Consider the following 17,442-nt stretch of genomic DNA (forward strand, 5'->3'; position numbering starts at 1 on the left):
CAGCCTGTCAGCTTTTACATTACATTTATTTTTACAGTGTAGGAGTGTCCTAGGGAACACTTGTGTCCCAAGGAGAGCGGGGGGAGGTGGTTTGTGGGGTGGTTGAGCCCCAGAGGGCTGTGTGAGAAAGGTCTGTGCGGCTCCAGGGGAGCCTGGGGCACAGGAGCGTCCATCCATCCATCCATCCATCCATCCATCATCCATCCATCCATCCATCCATCCATCCATCATCCATCCATCCATCCATCCATCCATCCATCCATCATCCATCCATCATCCATCCATCCATCCATCCATCCATCCATCCATCATCCATCCATCCATCATCCATCCATCATCCATCCATCCATCCATCCATCCATCCATCATCCATCCATCATCCATCCATCCATCCATCCATCCATCATCCATCCATCCATCCATCCATCCATCCCCGGTCACTGTCACTGCCCCTGGGACGCTCTGGGCTGTCCCTGCCCCGGGAGCACCTGGAGAAGGGCGAGTCTGTAACATTCTTTATCCTGTGCCAGGGCCTGCCCACCCTGCCAGGGTACAGTAAAATTCTGTATAATAACTGAAATCGGGTTCTTTTGGATCAAAATGACATTAAGATAAAGGATTATTCATTAGAGAAAGAGCGTTCTCCCCATTACTGTACAAACCCAGCTGTAATTAAGCATCTGAACCGGTGTTTATAAACAGATGTTCTCATCTAAATGTCTTGGAAATCAACAGCTTGGTTATTCCAGTTTCCCCAGACTACAGAAGGAGCTACAGCTCTCCCCCAGGCTGGTGTTCTCCCACACATACCCTAATATTTGAGTTCCCCAAATTGCAGGGGTAAGAGGCGTCCCCAAATGCAGGACAGTTTCTGCAGCAGGACATTCACAGAGCAATAGTGTAATTTTCCCAGCAGCACTTTGGGATTTCATGCCTTGAGAGACGTCATTGCCTTTATTGAACAGCCAGAACCTCTGCAACACCCTGCACTGGTGACAGAGCTTTCACAGTCTCTGTGAACATTCTGACTTCTGCTATTCCAGTTCCCGTGCATGGGAAGAAGCATTTCCTGCGAGCTGTAAATCCATTGCATCATTCAAAATGCACCGCAAGACAGTTTTGAGGGCTGCTTTAAACACATCTTTCAAAAATGGGGAAAAGCTACAATTTTTAGAACCATTTTTCATAACTTGTGGAGGGAAAATAATGTTAATGTAACATTTTGTGCATGTGTTTTGCATTTTAAAAGTAAAACAACTGCTTCCAAAAGTCAATGTGGCTGAAAAAACCTTATAATTTAAAAAACACCAAGAAGGTATATAGTTGTGCTGTAAAATCTCAATCTTGTCCAAGCCTCTGCCAAGGCAGGGTCACCTGGGGGTGACACAAGAACGTGTCCAGGTGGGTTTGGGGTGTCTTTAGAGAGGGAAACTCCAGCCTCTCCCTGGGCAGCTGTTCCAGTGAAGGAAGTTCTTCTTCATGTTGAGGTGGAACTCGTTGTGTTCGAGTTTAATGCTCCTTGTCCTGTCACTGGCACCACTGAGCAGGGTCTGGCACCATCCTCAGCCAGACCTTGGAGATGTTTGTATGGATTGATGGGATCCCTGTCAGTTTTCTCCAGACCAACCCAGCCCAGCTCCCACAGTCCCTCCTGGATCAGAAAGACGCTCCAGACCCGTCAACATATTCGCGGCCCCTGCTGGACCCTCCCCAGTCGTTCCTTGTCTCACCTATAGAGCAGAGCCCAGAGCTGGACACGGGCTCCAGCTGTGCCATGCCAGGGCCAAGCAGGAGCATCTCCCCTTGCCCTGCTCTGCTGTGTCCTGCCCCATTCTGCCCAGCCCTGTCCACTCTGTCCTACCCAGCTCTGCCCCGTCGTGCCCCGCCGTGCCCGCTCCGCTGTGCCCGCTCGGGGCCGGGCCCGGCTGCACTTTCCCGTCTCGGCCAACAGGTCGCACCGTTCGCCCTCGGCTGGGGCTGCCCCGGAGCCGGGCGGCGGCGGCGGGGCCGGAGCGGGGCTGGGCACGGCACAGCAGAGCCGAGGCGAGCCGGGGCGCGGAGCAGCTCCGGCCGCGGCCGCCCCTCGCCGAGCCGCGGTCTCCACTCCCTCTCCACGTCGGGGAGGCGGAGGGAGGGAGGGAGAGAGGGAGGGGACGGGGAGGAGGCGGCCGCCGCCGTCCTCCATTTTGTGGCGGGGGCAGAACCGCCGAGCGCGGCGCTGCCCGCGGAGGGACGGGGCGGGGAGCAAGGGGAGGCGAGGTCCGCCAAGGCAATTAGCGCTAATTAACGGAGGGGGCGCCGCGGCGGCGGGCGGGGACGGGTCAGGGTCTGGGGCCCGCGGGAGGAGCAGCGGCAGCGGCCGGAGCGGCATCAGCGGCGGCGGGGGGAGCGGTGCTGCCGCCGCCGCGGCCCCGAGGGGCGGCTGTTGACCCCCCCCAGCCGGCTGCCGCCCCCGCCGCGGGGCGCCATGGCCGTGGGCGGCTGAAGGAGCCCCAGCGCCCTCCCCCGGACGAGGTAAGGGCGGCGGGGGTCCCGCGGGGCTGCGCTTCCCCCCGGGAACTTGCCGGGGGGGTGCGGCGGTGCCCGCAGGAATGCCCGGGGCGGGGGGAGCCGGGCCGAGCCGCCCCCCGAGGAGCTCCGGGCGGGACGGCAGCGGGAGCGGCGGCGGGGCCGCCCCGGCGGGGCGCGGGACCCCCGGGCCGGGCCCCCGGTGTCCGTGTCCCGGGGGAGCGGGGGGCGCGGGCGGGGAGCGCGGCCGAGCCCCGCGCGGGGCTGCTGCTGCTGGAGTGGGTGTGCCAGGAGACGGCTCAACAGGTCCCGACACATTTCTCTGAAAACTGTACTTTGCGAAGGCGATTTTATTGCAATCCGGCGGTTTTAAGTATTTGCAGCGTTTTCCGCCCTTGGGCAGACTCTCGCAGCTGATTTTTGACACGTTTCCTACGCTGGATGATTCGCTGCCTTGTTTTTTTTGGGACGTTGGGGGAATTGTCATATGAAATAACTACCTTTTCCCTCCCCTCCGTGTAAAAAAGGAAGAAGGCAGCGCTGGAGGTATTCTTGTGTTTTCTGTATTTTTTCCGCTCGCTGTGGGGTGTCCACCTTAAGCAGCGCGGCGGTTCGGGTGCCCCGCGGGCCGCGCTCCGGGCCGCGGCTCTGGGGCTGCGCTCGCCGGGCAGCGCGGACGGGACCCCGCGGCCCCGCTGCCCGGAGCTCCGGCGCTCCCCCGCTCCCGCCCGGGACCAGCTCGCCCGGGCCACCTTAAGGTTTTCCACGTGGGGCCTTTTTGCCGCTCGCAGCCGTAACTTTGCGCACAGAAATAGCGGCGGGGCCGCGGCTGTGGCGGTGTCCCCGTGCCCGGCGGGAGGGGACAGGCTGGCAGTGCCCCCCGGACTGCGGCAGCGCGGGCTGGGCGCTGCCGGGGCAAGGCCGGACACCGTGTCGGAAGTTTGCCCAAGAATTTACAGTATTTCTCCAAATATTTATGCTCTCCGCTGAAAAAACAAAAAAAACAAAAAAACCAACAACCATGTAGCAAATACAAACATCTGAAACTTACGAGGTTTGTTTTCAGCGTCGGGTGTGTTTGGAGAGTAGCCGTGGACGGGTAGAGTGCTGGAAGCTAATAAAAATCCTGCTTTATTTTTAGTTAGATTTTCTTTATAAATTTGAGATGTATTTAAAGAATTATGCGGGGTTTACTGCGAGATAGGTGGGTTCCTTTTTAAGACTGAACCCGTGCAAAGGTGGCAAACGATGTGTTTTGTAGTGGGAAGGTCGAATCCTGGGGAATGCCGAGCCACGGAGGTGCCGCCTCTGGGAGCTCCAGACCTGCTCTGCAAGGGGAGAGCTGCCTTGGAAAGGTGGCAAATGGCCTTTTCCCCTGCTCAAGCTGTAGTTACGTATCAGAGAAATTTACCTGGCAAAATTTGTAAACTGGGTCCTTTAGCAATTCTTACATTTCCTTAGGGCTGGGATGGGTGACAGAGCTGGAGAGTGCGTGCACAGATGTCACGTGCTGTAGCTTGATTCCGAGTTGTGTGCAGGCAGACTTACCCCTTCCTCTAGGTTTAGCAAAGCTTTAAAATACATAGTTCCTCCTCACTAGACAGAAACCAAAACCTAAAACCCCCTGAAAACAAGTGCAGTGTGTCTGAGAGACATGGCACGTGTCAGCCCAGAGCGTGGTGTGCCGTGCCTTCGCTCTCAGAGCAGCTGAGCCAGGTTCGCCAGGCGAACGATTCAGACTTTTCATTTTAAAGCTTTTATTAATGTGTCCTTGCTGTGCTGACTTTGACTGCTTCTCATCTTTTTATAGTTAATGGTAAAGTAATGGATTCCAAAGAATTGCTTAACCCGTTGGATCAAGATGAAACCAGGAAAAATGCACTCATCAGTACCAAAGGAGGGATCGTGATGGACTTCCATCCACCCTTCAGGGGTGGAGCTACTGTCCAAGCCCCTGTGTCTACATCTCCTCTCCCTGCATCTTCTCAGTCAGATTCCAGTCAGCAACCTGCTTTGGCTGACTTTCCAAAAGGATTAGGAAACAATGTGCCTCAGCCAGACCTTTCCAAGGCGGTGTCGCTCTCGATGGGACTGTACATGGGTGAAACAGACGCAAAAGTGATGGGAAACGACCTTGGATTTCCGCACCAGGGCCAAATCGGCATCTCTTCTGGAGACACGGACTTCAGGCTCCTGGAGGAAAGTATTGCGAGCTTGAACAAGTCCTCGAGCCTGGCCGAGGACGCCAAGGGAACCGCGTCTTCTGAGGTGCCGCTCGAGCCGGATTTCCCAGGCATGGCCGGGCGTGGTGTCCCCGTGGAGTCGGGAGCCGCGGTCCAAGGCCAGGTGGGCTCGAATGGCGGCAACTTGAAGTTGTTCTCTGAAGACCAAAGCACCCTGGATATCCTCCAGGATTTGGAATTGCCGCCGGTGTCGCCGGGCAAGGAGCCCAACGGGAGCCCGTGGCGGCTGGACCCGTTGCTCGATGACGGCGGCTTGCTGTCCCCCATATCCGCGGACGACGCCTTTCTCCTGGAAGGAAGTCTCGGCGAAGACTGCAAGCCTCCTCTTTTATCTGACACTAAACCTAAAATTAATGACCGTGGTGACCTTTTACCCAGTTCCAAAATGCCAATGCCTCAAGTGAAAACAGAAAAGGAAGACTTCATCGAACTGTGTACTCCCGGCATCAAGCAGGAAAACATGGGCCCGCTTTACTGCCAGGCCAACTTCGCCGGGTCAAACCTGCTGGGTACGAAAGTCTCGGCCATCTCCATCCATGGTGTCAGCACCTCTGGGGGACAGATGTACCACTATGATTTAAATACTGCATCGCTCTCTCAGCAGCAGGATCAGAAACCAATTTTTAATATCATTCCATCTCTTCCTGCCGGGTCAGAAAATTGGAATAGGTGCCAGGGATCGGGGGACGAGGCGTTGGCTCCGCTGGGAACGCTCAACCTCTCTGGCAGACCTGCTTTCTCTAATGGCTATTCAAGGTAATTAGTTTGTGTTGCTCTTTATTAAAACGCTACAAGCGTGTTTAGCACAGCTCCATGCATGCTGATTTGTTGCCTGGGCTTTTTTTCCTTTTCCATTTGGTATGTGTGGATGATCAGACATCACTGGGGAGTGTTTATCCCACAGTACATCAGCTTTAGGCAGCTACTTAATTATTTGTATTAAAGGGAAGAAAACTTGAGGGGAGCTGGCATGGTCTAAAAAGTAAATAAATAAAAATAAAACTTCCAAGATACAGCCTAGAGGGAGAATCGAGTATGTGGTAGCAGGATCCATACACAGGCAGTATGGGAGGAAGTATTTAAATGTATACAAAAGCTCCTTCGTTCCCAGGGGCTAGAGGATCAATCACTGTGGGCTTTTTTTCTTTCCTAGCATTACTTAAATGTTATGCGCAAAAATAACTTGGTTGCTGGGTAAATTTCTAGAATTACATTTAAGCTGAACTCGAGTTTTCGCTGTGCTTAAATGTAAGGCATTTACCTTACATGGACAAGAAGATTCCGAGGGGGAAATACTCAGCAGCTTGTTCAATAACTGCCTTTAAAGAGATAAGAGTATTTGCAGTCGGGCTGAAACAGACCTGGAATTTAACTCCAAGTGGAACGGCAGGAGGGGTGTGGGGAGCTGGGTCCTGCCTGGCCGGTGCCTTGGTGGGTGTGTTTCCTGCAGCAATGCACAGGTGCAGCTGTTGCAGGGGAGCGCTGCTGGAGGAGCAGCTCTGGGACGGTTTTGGGACAGCTGTGGGGTAGGTGTGCTGCTGGAATGGTTCTGGTTCCAGGGAACACCCAGCTGTGTGTCTGCCTCAGCTGCTCTGTGTTCAACAGCTCCTTGCACGAGCAGCGTGTGGCCGCCACAGAAGAGGGGGATTTGTTAGAAAATGGCCCTGCAAGTGCCTATACAGAAACCTGGCATTGTAGGCTTTTCATGAAGGATCTGGTTTAACATTGTGGGTTTTACTGCTCTGCTGACAATCGGCTCCCCAGGGTGTTCCGCCAGTCCCGGGGCTCTCCCAGCTCGATGTTTGCTCCATTTTCCCATGGCTGGAATGAAGTGTGCGAGGATTCCTTCTTTGTTTCAGGAAGACAACTTTTAGCTTGCTTTCATTCTCAGTTTCTTTCATAGGTTTTGATTTCTGTTGTAAATGTTTTCTTTTTTCTTTGGAGTGTTTAAAGTTTTGGGTTTTTTTTCTTAAAAGTGTTTAAATTTCTAATGTAAGAGATCCAGAAAAGAAAATCAAAATCTGTGGCTGGACTCCACTTTGATACGTGAATATTGAGCGTGTCTCACCATTTATTTCAGCAGACTAGAAAAGCTTTGTGCTAACCATTTGCATAATTTGTCCGATTCCGTGTTGTGTTCAGTTTGTTTCGTGGGCGTTTTTTTGAGTCTATTTCCTCAGTTCTCACTGTATCTTTAATGATAATCATAAACTTGGTGTCAAAGCAAGAAATGTCTCTGCGCTGGGGAGGAGGCTTTCAGGGCCAGTTTCAATAAGCAGGTTCCCCCGAGGTGATGGAAATGTCACTTGTGAGGGTAATTCCGAGGAGGTGCTGCCCAGCTCTGTGGGCAGAGCCCTGTGCCCTGGGGTGGGTGACGGGAGATGCGTGCCCAGCCCTGGGGAGTGCAGAGCCCAGCAGCGTGTCCTGTGTGTGATCCTGGAGGGATGGGCAGCTGCTCCGGGCTGTGAGCGTGGCACAGCTGTCCTGGAGGGAGCGGGAGAGCAGGGGGAGATGTTTTGGGCTCTCTGGAGCGGTTTTGGGCAGTGCCTGGGACAGTGCAGGGACCGTCCCGGAGCATCCCAGCACCAGCTGCCTCCTCCTCTGCCCAGGGTTATCCATGCTGGGGCTTCAGCATTGACGTTCTTGCTTCCTGCAAGGTCATCTTACATTTTATTGCTTCCTTTTTGCCATAAGATAATGCTTTTTTTTTTTTTCTTTATGGAATGCGTAAAGAATTTCGAGGTGGCTCCTAGCTGAGCTTTGCATAAAAATGCATTATTCACAAGTTTGTGGAAGCTGTTCTTACTTCCCAAGGATTTTTATACACTTCAACTATGAAGTCCATTTCTAAAAACAGCATTGTTTGGGTTTGCTTTATTATTTTTGTTCTATAACATTTAGGCAAGTCCATCTTCCTTTTACAGTGTTTGAGGTATTAATGAGCCTTGGGTTTGAAGCAGGAATTTTTTTCTTCTTGAACCTTGCCAGAAATATTTGGTCTAAACTGGGTTAGTTTAAGGTGATGTATTGTGGATTTGTTTGTTTTTCTTGCAGAAGACTTAACAAAATTGGCATTTGTTTTAGAAACAAAGGAAGGACTCTCTTGCCAGGTTCCCGTGGTCTGGTTTTTTTTAGGTACTAAATGTGAGAGGTGGAGGCTGGGATTTTGAGAAGCTTCAGTTTCCAGGAGGAAATACTTTCTGGTGTTTGTAGAATTATTTGTCTACTAATAACATATTAATTGTGGACTGAACATAGGGGAAGAAAAGCTGCAGTTCAGCCCTGGTGCTCAGGTTGTATTTAATCTGCCTCTTCAGTGGGAAACCTGGAATGTTGTTTTCTGTCCACTCAGGCTGGAACTGATGTCATGCCATTTCTGAGTGGTTCTGCTCCTCCAGGTAGCCCAGCACGCTGGCTTTAATGAGACAAGTGATGATCAGGCCCAAGCAAACCAATCAACTGCGGTGAACTGCAGGAGGGATCCGGAAGTTAACGAGCAGAATGCAAACTTCAGGAGTTTGATTGATGGGAATAAATTGGCAATAATCAATAGGCTGCTGTCGGTGGAAGAGGCAGCTGGGGCTTGTGCTGAGCAGTGAAGCTCTGAGCTGCAGCTCCTCTGGCGCCAGCTCTGAGCAGCGGGGAGGCTCTGGCCGGCAGGACGGCTTCGCCTGGGATCCATCAGGGTCTCCCCTCTGAGCAGTGCAGCCCATGAAGAGGGTGGACAGAATAAAGGGGAGGGAGAAGTAGGGTAACAGACATTTTACCTTAGATTGTCCTCAATGGCAGTGAGACAGCAGCTGGAAGAGGAGCAGATCGTGCTGCAGTGCTTCTCTGAGGAGCTGGAGGGTTTGCTGGCGTCCGTCTGCGATGGGATGTTGCTGTGATTTATTGCACAAACCCAGGGAAAACCGTTCCATTTCAAGGAAATGGTTTTAGCAACGCACACTCGTGGGGCTCTTGCATGGTATATACATTAAATCCTTCCCTCAGCTCCCATTGCTCTGACTTCCTGGAGATGTGGCTTGTTGTGGGGGGAGTGAAGGATGCTGAGAAGCAGCCCAGCAGTGCAGGGTTTGCTCCCACAGCCAGAATTCACAGAAACTGGGCCCCACTGGCAGTGTTATGGCTTCTCTTATTACAGTTGAAATTGTTCCTAGTACTTAAGCTTGTGGGGGATAAGGATCATTAAGGAAGTTTAAGAAAGGGCAAGAGCTGAGAGAAGCCATTAAAGAGGAGGAGAGTCTGGAAGGAGGAAAAGTTTCTCTGGTCGGTCCCAGTCCAAAGCCTTGCTTCCAGAAGTTACCCTTCTGCCCTTCTACCCCTGGCTCTTTAGCTGGGCTTCTTCTTGGGCTCAGGTGCTGTGGGAAGGAAGGGAAGGCCGGGGTTGTTGCCAGCAGTGGTAAAGGTCACTTGTCCGTTTGTCTTGCCGCTTTGTTTCCCTCGGCCGCTGGCCAAGGCCGGTGGCTTGGCAGGGCTGGCTGCAGGGCTCTCAGCGCTGCCTGACTCAGCACGGGATAATGTATGGGACATCCGCAATCGGGCCTTTTTTCATCGTTCTGCTGTGATAGAAAACCCAGGCGTGGTGTGTGGAGTGCTCGGGGTTCCAGCAGGCTGTGTTGTGATTTGTCAGCTTAATGCAATACTGTACTTGGGGCTTTGACTCGGGAAGTACATGGTGAAAAATCCAGTTGTTTTGGCAGAAAGGGGTGAATCAGGAATGTCCTGCAGAATGTGCTCCAAGCTGCTGTGAAAAGGTAACTAGATAAATGAGAGGTCATGTGAGATATAATCCACTTTTCCCAGTTTTGGCTGATCGTTCCACTGAGCTCATAGCCAAGGAGGTTGCTCTAAGTCCAGTGCAAATGGTTAACTTCTGCAAATTTATTTCTCCTGACAATGATCTCTGTTTTAAACTTAATTCTGGCTTATAAAGCAATCTTATTTTTGTTGTCCATTCAATTTTTTTTAAAATTTATCTCCATGGTTAAACCCTTGTACTCTCCTGCTGCCAGTGAAGGCAAAGCTGTGGTTGAATGAGTCCCCACTCACGAATCTTCCCAGAAATGTGAAATACAGGTATTATCCAACTCCTACATTGTATATTTACCATGCTAAGGATTACTTTTACAGTGAGAGCAATTTATCTTGGGGGAAGCAAATTTCCCTTCTTCCCTTATTGCTGCTCATTTTGGAAGTGAGCAAGTGGTGCATATTCTGTGTGCATATGTAACTGCAAGCTGGAATTATTTCTGCACTGTAAAAGATTCCCAACTCCTCTTTGGACTGGCATTCATTTTTGGGGTGGTTTGAGCCAGCCCGAGCTGCTGTCCCACCCCAAGGTGCTGCTGTAGTGTCATGTGTGCATTCTGCAAACAGTCCCCATGGCATCAGTCTGGGGGAAAACACCATCCCAATAAAATCCCGTTTTCAATCCAAGTTACAGGCGACGGGAAAAGCTTTGTAGAGCCGTAGTTGCAATTACCTTGGGTTTGTGCTGTTAAAATAACTGTGAGCATCACCTCTGGTGTAGAGAAAGGAACCTGGAAATGCCTTTGTGAAGTGATCAGCTTGCACCTCAGGAGCACAGAACAAGTGTGTGTGCAACGGGGTGGTTTCTGGGTAGAACGCTTGGATGTGCCGAGTGCTGTGCACCCGGCCCAGGCAGTTTGGGTTAAGCTCTCTTTGGTTTCCCAGCCTTTGTCTCCCAGAGTCTCAAGTATGCAGAGATTTTAATCTTATTTGCTGAAGAATTAATGCGTGGCACTGTTGCATGCACAGATGATTGTTCTCATCGCAGGGATTTTCCGCCTGATTCAGAGCAGTGTGAGATCCATTGATAACCATTTGTAACAGCTCCATTGATGCCCTTCTGCAGCACAGCCTTTGCTCAGCCAGCCCAGGCCCTGCAGAGCAGGAGTTAATGCTGCTCTCAGTGCTCTGGAAACGCTGGTCAGATGCTGTCAGCGGATGGCCTCGTCCCCCTGGGACAGGAGTGAACCAGTGCAGCTGGAAGAGATGACACACGCAAAAAAAGAATAATTCCATCTCATTGTCTTGGCTCTGACTCCAGAGCAGCTCTGTTGGGCTATCTGTGGGAAAAAAACGAAACACAAAACTGGCTGTTTCTTTGCCCCTTTGTGAGGTGTGACCATTGTGGCTGTGGCATTGCTGTCACCTGCAGAGGGATGTCAGCAGAGGGTCACCTGCACGGAGTGAGCTCCATCCTTGGGCTGGAGCGCTGGTGCCACAGCCTTGGGGGCAGCTGGGGGGCTCTGGCCGTGCAGCTCTTGCTGCCTGTGGGCAGGAGAAGCAGCAGGGGTGGGCTGTCCCCATGTGAAACCAGTCCAGCACCCAGCTCCTTACCGGGGTGTGAGGAACTGTGTCCCCAGGAGTGCAGGGCTGGGCTGGGGGTACAGCTCAGCGCAATTACTGTGTCTCACCTGGGGATTTTCCTCCTTACCTCACCTTCACTCCAGAGAAGGCGCTGTGCCTGTGCCTCCCATGTCCTGGTCTGACTCAGCTCCCCAAACCTCTGCCATGGGGTTTCCTGCTGGGATTCCATCCCTGGCTGAGGCAGCGTCTCCCTCTGCTCAAGCCATGCCTGTATTGCTTGAAATAGAACTACAAAACACCTGAGAAGGGGATTTGCTCCCTGTCCCGTGGCCTGGCCCGCTGGCTGTGTCACCTCCGTGTCCCAGAGGAGGAGCAGCTGCAGCTCCTGGGGTTGGAGTGCAGGGGATGGAGATAAGGTCAGGATTTCTCCCTGCTTTAGACTCCAGGACACGGTGTTACTTACCCAGGATATCATGTAGAGTTCTGTAGCCTGGTGCCTTAAATCAATAATCACCACAATTGTCTGGATGTCTGGAGGAAGTTCTGCTCTTCAGAAGCCATCCTGACATGGTGTGTGGAGAATGTTTCTGTACCAGCCCAGTGTATTTCAATCCAGCCAGTGCCAGTGGGTCACCATTAAACCTCCAGGCTCCAGCTCTACCTGTGGAGCTGCCAGTCCGTGCTAAATCTTCCTAGAAAATTACAATCCTGATGTAGTTTGGAAGTTAATACCCCACAGACTGCTGATACTTGCTGTGAGGATGCAATATCATACACAAGTTCCCCTTTTTGATTAAATATCTTGGGTTTTGTGACGTTGCAAGTGCAAAAGTACTGTTGGGGAAGGAATTCTAAAATAATGTTCATGTCTTTCTTGAATTCAGTTCACTGCTACTGTAATTTAGTAAAGAAAACTAGTTTCATATTGGATTTTACAGTAATACATTCTTCATACTATTTGTAATATGTTTGTACAGTTACTGTGTGTCAGAAAGCAGCTGGAGATCATCAGCTTTCTGCACCACGGTCACACAAAATTTAATATGAAACTTGTGAGCAGCAGGGCGCCATTTGCTCTTGTCTTGCTTTATTCAGACACTTCTTATTTCTCATTACTTTTATTTGTGTAACTGAGTTTAAAGTTAGCAAGTATTGCTCAAGATGGGACTTTTTATAAGGAAATGAGGGCACAAATGAGTAGTTTGCCTCAAAATACTACTTGAGAAACTCTGAAATGCGCTGTAGAGTCAAGGAGGAGCAAATCATGAAGTATCATTGAAGTGTGTCATCTATTCTAGGAGCAAATAATGGAAGTGATTTCACAGCTCCCTGGCTTGGTTTTCTTTTTTCCAAGAAACCTGGAAGGGATCCTGTCATTGTCCTTACCCAGAAGATCCCTTGTGGTGCACGTCTGGGTGCAGCAGGGGCTTCGGTCTTTCCTTACGAGAAGCTTTGCGGGCAGGGGTGATTTGGGGGTTTTTGGTGCGTGTCCCTGTCCCCGAACGTTTGAATCCCTGTTCCTGCTGGCAGTTCCCGTGGAGGAGAGGGGCTGGAAGGTGGGTGACTGTTCAATCCTACAGGTGACCTCTTTGCTCACGAGTGGGGAGCAGCTTGGCTGCATCTCAGTGGTGAGGGGGGTGTGAAAACAGGATATCTGGGGTTAGACATTCTGTGAGAGTGTTACAAAGTGGGGTTCTGCTCTTAGATGAGAGTCCTGCAGGCATTGCGCAGCTCCTCTGCAGCTGTGTGGATTGGGTGTGACGGGAGGGTTTCCATGGCTCTCTTCCTTCCCAGCCGGCTTTGGGAAGGACAGGGCCGCTGTGCTGTGTGTGCACCTGGCCTTGCTTTGGGCTTCAGCCTGCGTGCTGTCCCCTTCCCTTCCCCTGCCCTCCCAGCCTGCTCTGAGCGCGCCACTTGGGCTTTGGGGCTTCTCAGGGCCTTTCATTGCCAAGCTCCAGCAGGTCCACCCTGCCCTGAGCCGGGAGGCTGGAATCTGTGACACAAACCAGCAGCTGATGCTGTTTATTTTCGCTGTCGGGGCTCGGAGAACCTGCTCCGAGGTGCGGTGGTGTGGAGGGATGTGGTGACGGGGTCTGGGAGGGCTCGGTGTGGCCGGGGAGCTGGGCCAGGGCCAGGCTGCCCTGTCGGAGCGCCCCCGGCGCCGCGGTGCCACCGGGCTGGGCTGGGACAGCGGGGGCTCGGGGGCTTTGGGGGGCTGGCTGGGCAGGGGGATCCCGGCTGGGCTGGGCTCAGGGGTCTGTGCCAAGCTGCTGTGCTGTGCTGAGCTCCTCACTCCTGCCCACAGAGCTGAGTCTCAGAGCAGTCTCGCTCAGAAATGAAGGGTGAGGGTGGCTGTGAGTACAGCTGTGATGTATTAAATTCAGCATTTTATTTGGGATTTCGACAGCTTTTCAGTTGGCCAGATGCTGTCAATTCAGAATGATGTTTTAAACCAGCACACCTATCCACAGGCATGCTGTCCATTGCTGTGTACCCATATATTATTTCTCTTATTTTTTTCCCTCCCCTAAGAGTTTCTGTTACCTTTCTGAAGCAATAACTTCCTAAAGCCATCAGCAAGGTTTTGGATAAATCCGTGCTGAAAACGTGCACGTTCTGCATGCACATGTGTGGATTTGTTGTGCAAGAATGCACTTCAGGCTTGTTAACTTCAAAAACAAAAACCAAAACTAAATAAAGAAAAGAACTGACAGACTTGATAGTTTCATGTGGATTTCAGTTTGCATGTAGATTTCAGTTTCCTACCACCCGGCTGTTGTTTTCTCTCTTGTATTTTTCTTCTGTGGGTTACTTTTGCTACCAGGACCTTTGATGGTTTATTTTGCCTGATGAATTTCTGTTAATCTTGTGTTCCATACGAATTGCTCCCAAATCAATTGTGCTGTCCCCATACGAGAGTGATATAGGTATAATTGGACTTTTTTTATAACTGACTCTGCATCTTGGTTCTCTTAAAACATGGACTAGATTAGCACATTAGCCAATATTTGAAAAAAAGTTGTATCTGAAAACAGACTTTTAAAACAGCTTTAACAATTAGAAATCTTAAACTTCGTATGCAGAATAGTTTTTGGATGCTGAAGAAATGTGAAATTTAATTTCATTCTACACCTTAATTTTAGTAAGATAATACACGTTTATCACACGTTTATTGAAATAATACCATACTGGGGGAGGTGCTGCCTGTTGGTAAGGATTGGCAGTGACCCCAGTGATGGCACTGGAGTCACCTTTGGGGTTTCCCAGACCTGGCTTTTATTAAAAAGTCATTTCCAAACAGAATCATTTTGGTTGGAAAGGCCCTCTTGGACCATTGAGTCCAAGCTGTGCCCAATCCCCCCTTGTCACCAGCCCAGAGCACTGAGTGCCATGTCCAGGTTGTTTTCTGTGCTTTGCTGGGATTTCCAGACATGAATTAAAATTAGTTTGTAGGAAATGATCTTACATCTTTGCCTTTTGATTAAAAAAATTATATAATCCCACCTGGGGGAGAAGCAAGACTTGGAATGCTTTTGGGGTTATTTGCTTTGACCCAACAATCCTGATAAGCTTTAGGGTTAAAAGAAAACAGAAGGTTGAATTTATGCTGCTGTTTGAAGCAGCACAAAGTGCAGCCATGATCCTGGATCACAGATAGGCCCTCCCAGCTGGAATAGCACTGCTGCTTTAATGCACTCTTCAGCAAAGGCTTTTTCTCTGACCTACTTTGGCCCAGCCCAGGCCTTTGAGAGCTGCCTTGGCCACCCTGGCTGTGGGGAGGTTCTCTGGTGCAGGGTCTGGGTCCTGCCCCGGTGTGAGTTCCCTTGGTTTCATTTTCGTGTCGCTGTGCCAGTTCTGCCCTTCCTGGACACGTGTTTCTGCTAAGCCCTGCACATCTGCCATTTTCTGAACTGAAAAGGAAGCTTCTCTGACACCTTCTTTTTTAACAAAACCCATCTAACGAGTTCTGTGCTGACTTGGTTTCCGTAGCTGGAGAAGACAAGTCTGTTCTCATGCAGTGCCAGGTGATTTGCAAGTTCTGTGCATGGTTTGATAAAAAATCTAGTGCTGAAACTCCCTCATGTGAAATGTAAGTATTGTAAGAACCCGGGTGCTTGGAATTCTCTATTATGAGTAGCAGAGCATTCCTTTTTCAGCCCTTATTGAGGAGAGCAGTTAATATTAGGATGCCTGCACGACAACATCCTGAGTCATCGAGATACTTGACAGCTACTTTCCAACCAGAGCAACTGGTTTGACAAATGAGCTTGGACTTATTTTATCACTTTAAAGATAAATCTTTAAAGACTCTTTTAACACGTTAAAGGTTGGGACATGCGATATTTTATTAAATAACAATCTGGAGGTTTCTGAGTCCACTTATTTTAGTGGCTGAGCTCGTTCCGTGTGGCAGATCAAAGCCCGGCCGAGGCTCAGGCATACCAGTGGGGAGGAGGAAGTGACTGGGTTTCTATTCCTGGCTGACCCCAGCCTCGGAACCGGGGAAGAGCTTTAAAGGAAATGCAGCATTCGGCTCTCTGAATCTTTCCAAGTATTCAGAAGTGCTACCAGCACTGGCTTCCTGCATGCGGCGCTTCGAGCCGTGGGCATCTTAAAACTGTCCTAATTTCAGAATGAAACAGGGCTAACAAGGGAAGCCCTGAAATCCATGGGAATAGCAAAACTTGCCATTCCAGATTTTATCAAAAACTTCCAAACCCATCCCATTTTTACCTGGCAGGCAGCTCTGCAAGCCCAGGCAGATGGGAGGTGGTGAAGGAGGTGGATGGGAAGGGATGGCCAGAGCCCAGTGGGGCTGCTGGCACAGGGTCTGGGCAGGGAGAGCTCCATGGGATCAGTGCAGTGCCAGCCATCCCCTGGCCAGGCTGGCTTTGCCCAGCACACCTGGAGGAGCTGCCAGCCCTCAAAGCTGGTGTCTGCAGTGAACCAGCACGGTGATGGAGCCCCTGCAGCTGCCCAGGAGCTGGAGCAGGGTGGATTGGGAGCCCAGCTCTGCCCTTGGCACAGGGGCAAGCTGTAAACCTGTGAGGGGCACAGGTTGGGAGCCCGGCTCTGGCCCTTGGCACAGGTTGGGAGCCCGGCTCTGGCCCTTGGCACAGGGCAGCCTGTAAACCTGTAAGGTCACGGAGCACGTGGAGGCTCTTGCGAAAGAGCTGTCCTTGCTCCTGGAAGGAACACATCATTTCTGATACTGGGATACTCACATCAGTGTCCTGGGCTGCCCTGAGGATAGCGGTCAGCTGGAAATCCAGTCCACCTGAATCGATTGGATTTGCTTTTTCTCCTTCCTTTAAGTCTTTGACACGATTCCTTGCCAGAGGCCGCTTCAAACGACAGAACCAACCCAACACCCCCCCAGGCTGTCACAGAACTGGCACAGCAGCTCTTTGTGGGCTGGGCACTGGGGCAGGATTTGGGGTGCCCGGTGAGGCTGGGGAGTGGTTCCCTGTGGGTCAGCACTGGGCTGGGGAGGGAGCACGCACAGGGGGGTCTGGGCTGGCTGATCCTGAGCTGTTTTGGGTGCTGGGTGCCAGGCTGGACAGCTCAGTGAGCGCAGAGCCGGGCAGAGGGAGCTGCAGCTGGAAGTGCAGGGCTGGCAGCCTGGGCAGTGTTATCTGTGCATTGCCTGCACAGGATGGAGCTCAGAGCTGGGGCTCAGGAGGGGTTTGGGTTGTCCCTGATCCTCTGGGGACACCCTTAGCTCAGCGTGCAGGTGGATGAGGGTGTTTGTCACCAGGGAGGATGGAGGAGCAGCTGTGGCTGTGCTCCCATCCCAGCACTGCCCCTTCCCTACTGAGTGGGCTCCAGGAGCTCCTGAGTGGCTCCCAGAGCGCTTCTCTGCATGGCTTTGGCTCCAGTGCTCTAGAAATGGTCCCCAGGTGCCACCAGATAAGCAGCCAAATTGGAGGGAGGCAGTGACAAATCCAGGGTGGTTGTGGCGATGTCTTCCTGCACAACACTTTTTCCTTTCCTCATTTCTGATATTGGGATATTCACATGTTTGTGTATTCCCCCCACCCCATGTGGTAAATTCCATACTTCATTTTGTCCTTAAAATTTCAGATAAATCAAGGTGATTATAGGAAACAGACTCTGCCAGATGCTGCCTGGGAGAATTCCTAAGGGCTTGAAAGCCATCCTTCACTTCTTCCATGCTGTAGTCATCGTTCCAGAGACATCTAGGAAATGAAAATCTTCTATTATAAAGATGGGTTACTCTGTCACACATATTGCTGTCAGTAGTTTCCCTGGCTGTCCCTGTTGTCCCCGTACGCTTTGGGTTGCTGTACCAGCTCTGAGAAATGTTCTTTTCACTCCTGTGCTGCTGCCACAG

The 17,442-nt window shown here is 51.4% G+C and overlaps 1 protein-coding gene across 1 annotated transcript in view; it reads left to right on the plus strand.

Moving 5' to 3' along the window:
- The first annotated feature begins 2,416 nt into the window (after positions 1 to 2,416).
- NR3C1 (nuclear receptor subfamily 3 group C member 1) overlaps positions 2,417 to 17,442 on the plus strand; it is a 62,598-nt gene continuing 47,572 nt past the window's right edge. The window contains exons 1-2 of the mRNA XM_054287713.1: positions 2,417 to 2,514; positions 4,319 to 5,507. Of these exons, the coding sequence (XP_054143688.1) occupies positions 4,333 to 5,507 (1,175 nt within the window). The 5' untranslated portion in view covers positions 2,417 to 2,514; positions 4,319 to 4,332. The remainder of the gene's footprint in view (positions 2,515 to 4,318; positions 5,508 to 17,442) is intronic.

Source organism: Melozone crissalis, unplaced genomic scaffold (assembly GCF_028551555.1).
Source record: "Melozone crissalis strain CALT ecotype California unplaced genomic scaffold, PUWL_Pcris_2 ptg000061l_1, whole genome shotgun sequence".
NCBI lineage: Eukaryota > Metazoa > Chordata > Aves > Passeriformes > Passerellidae > Melozone > Melozone crissalis.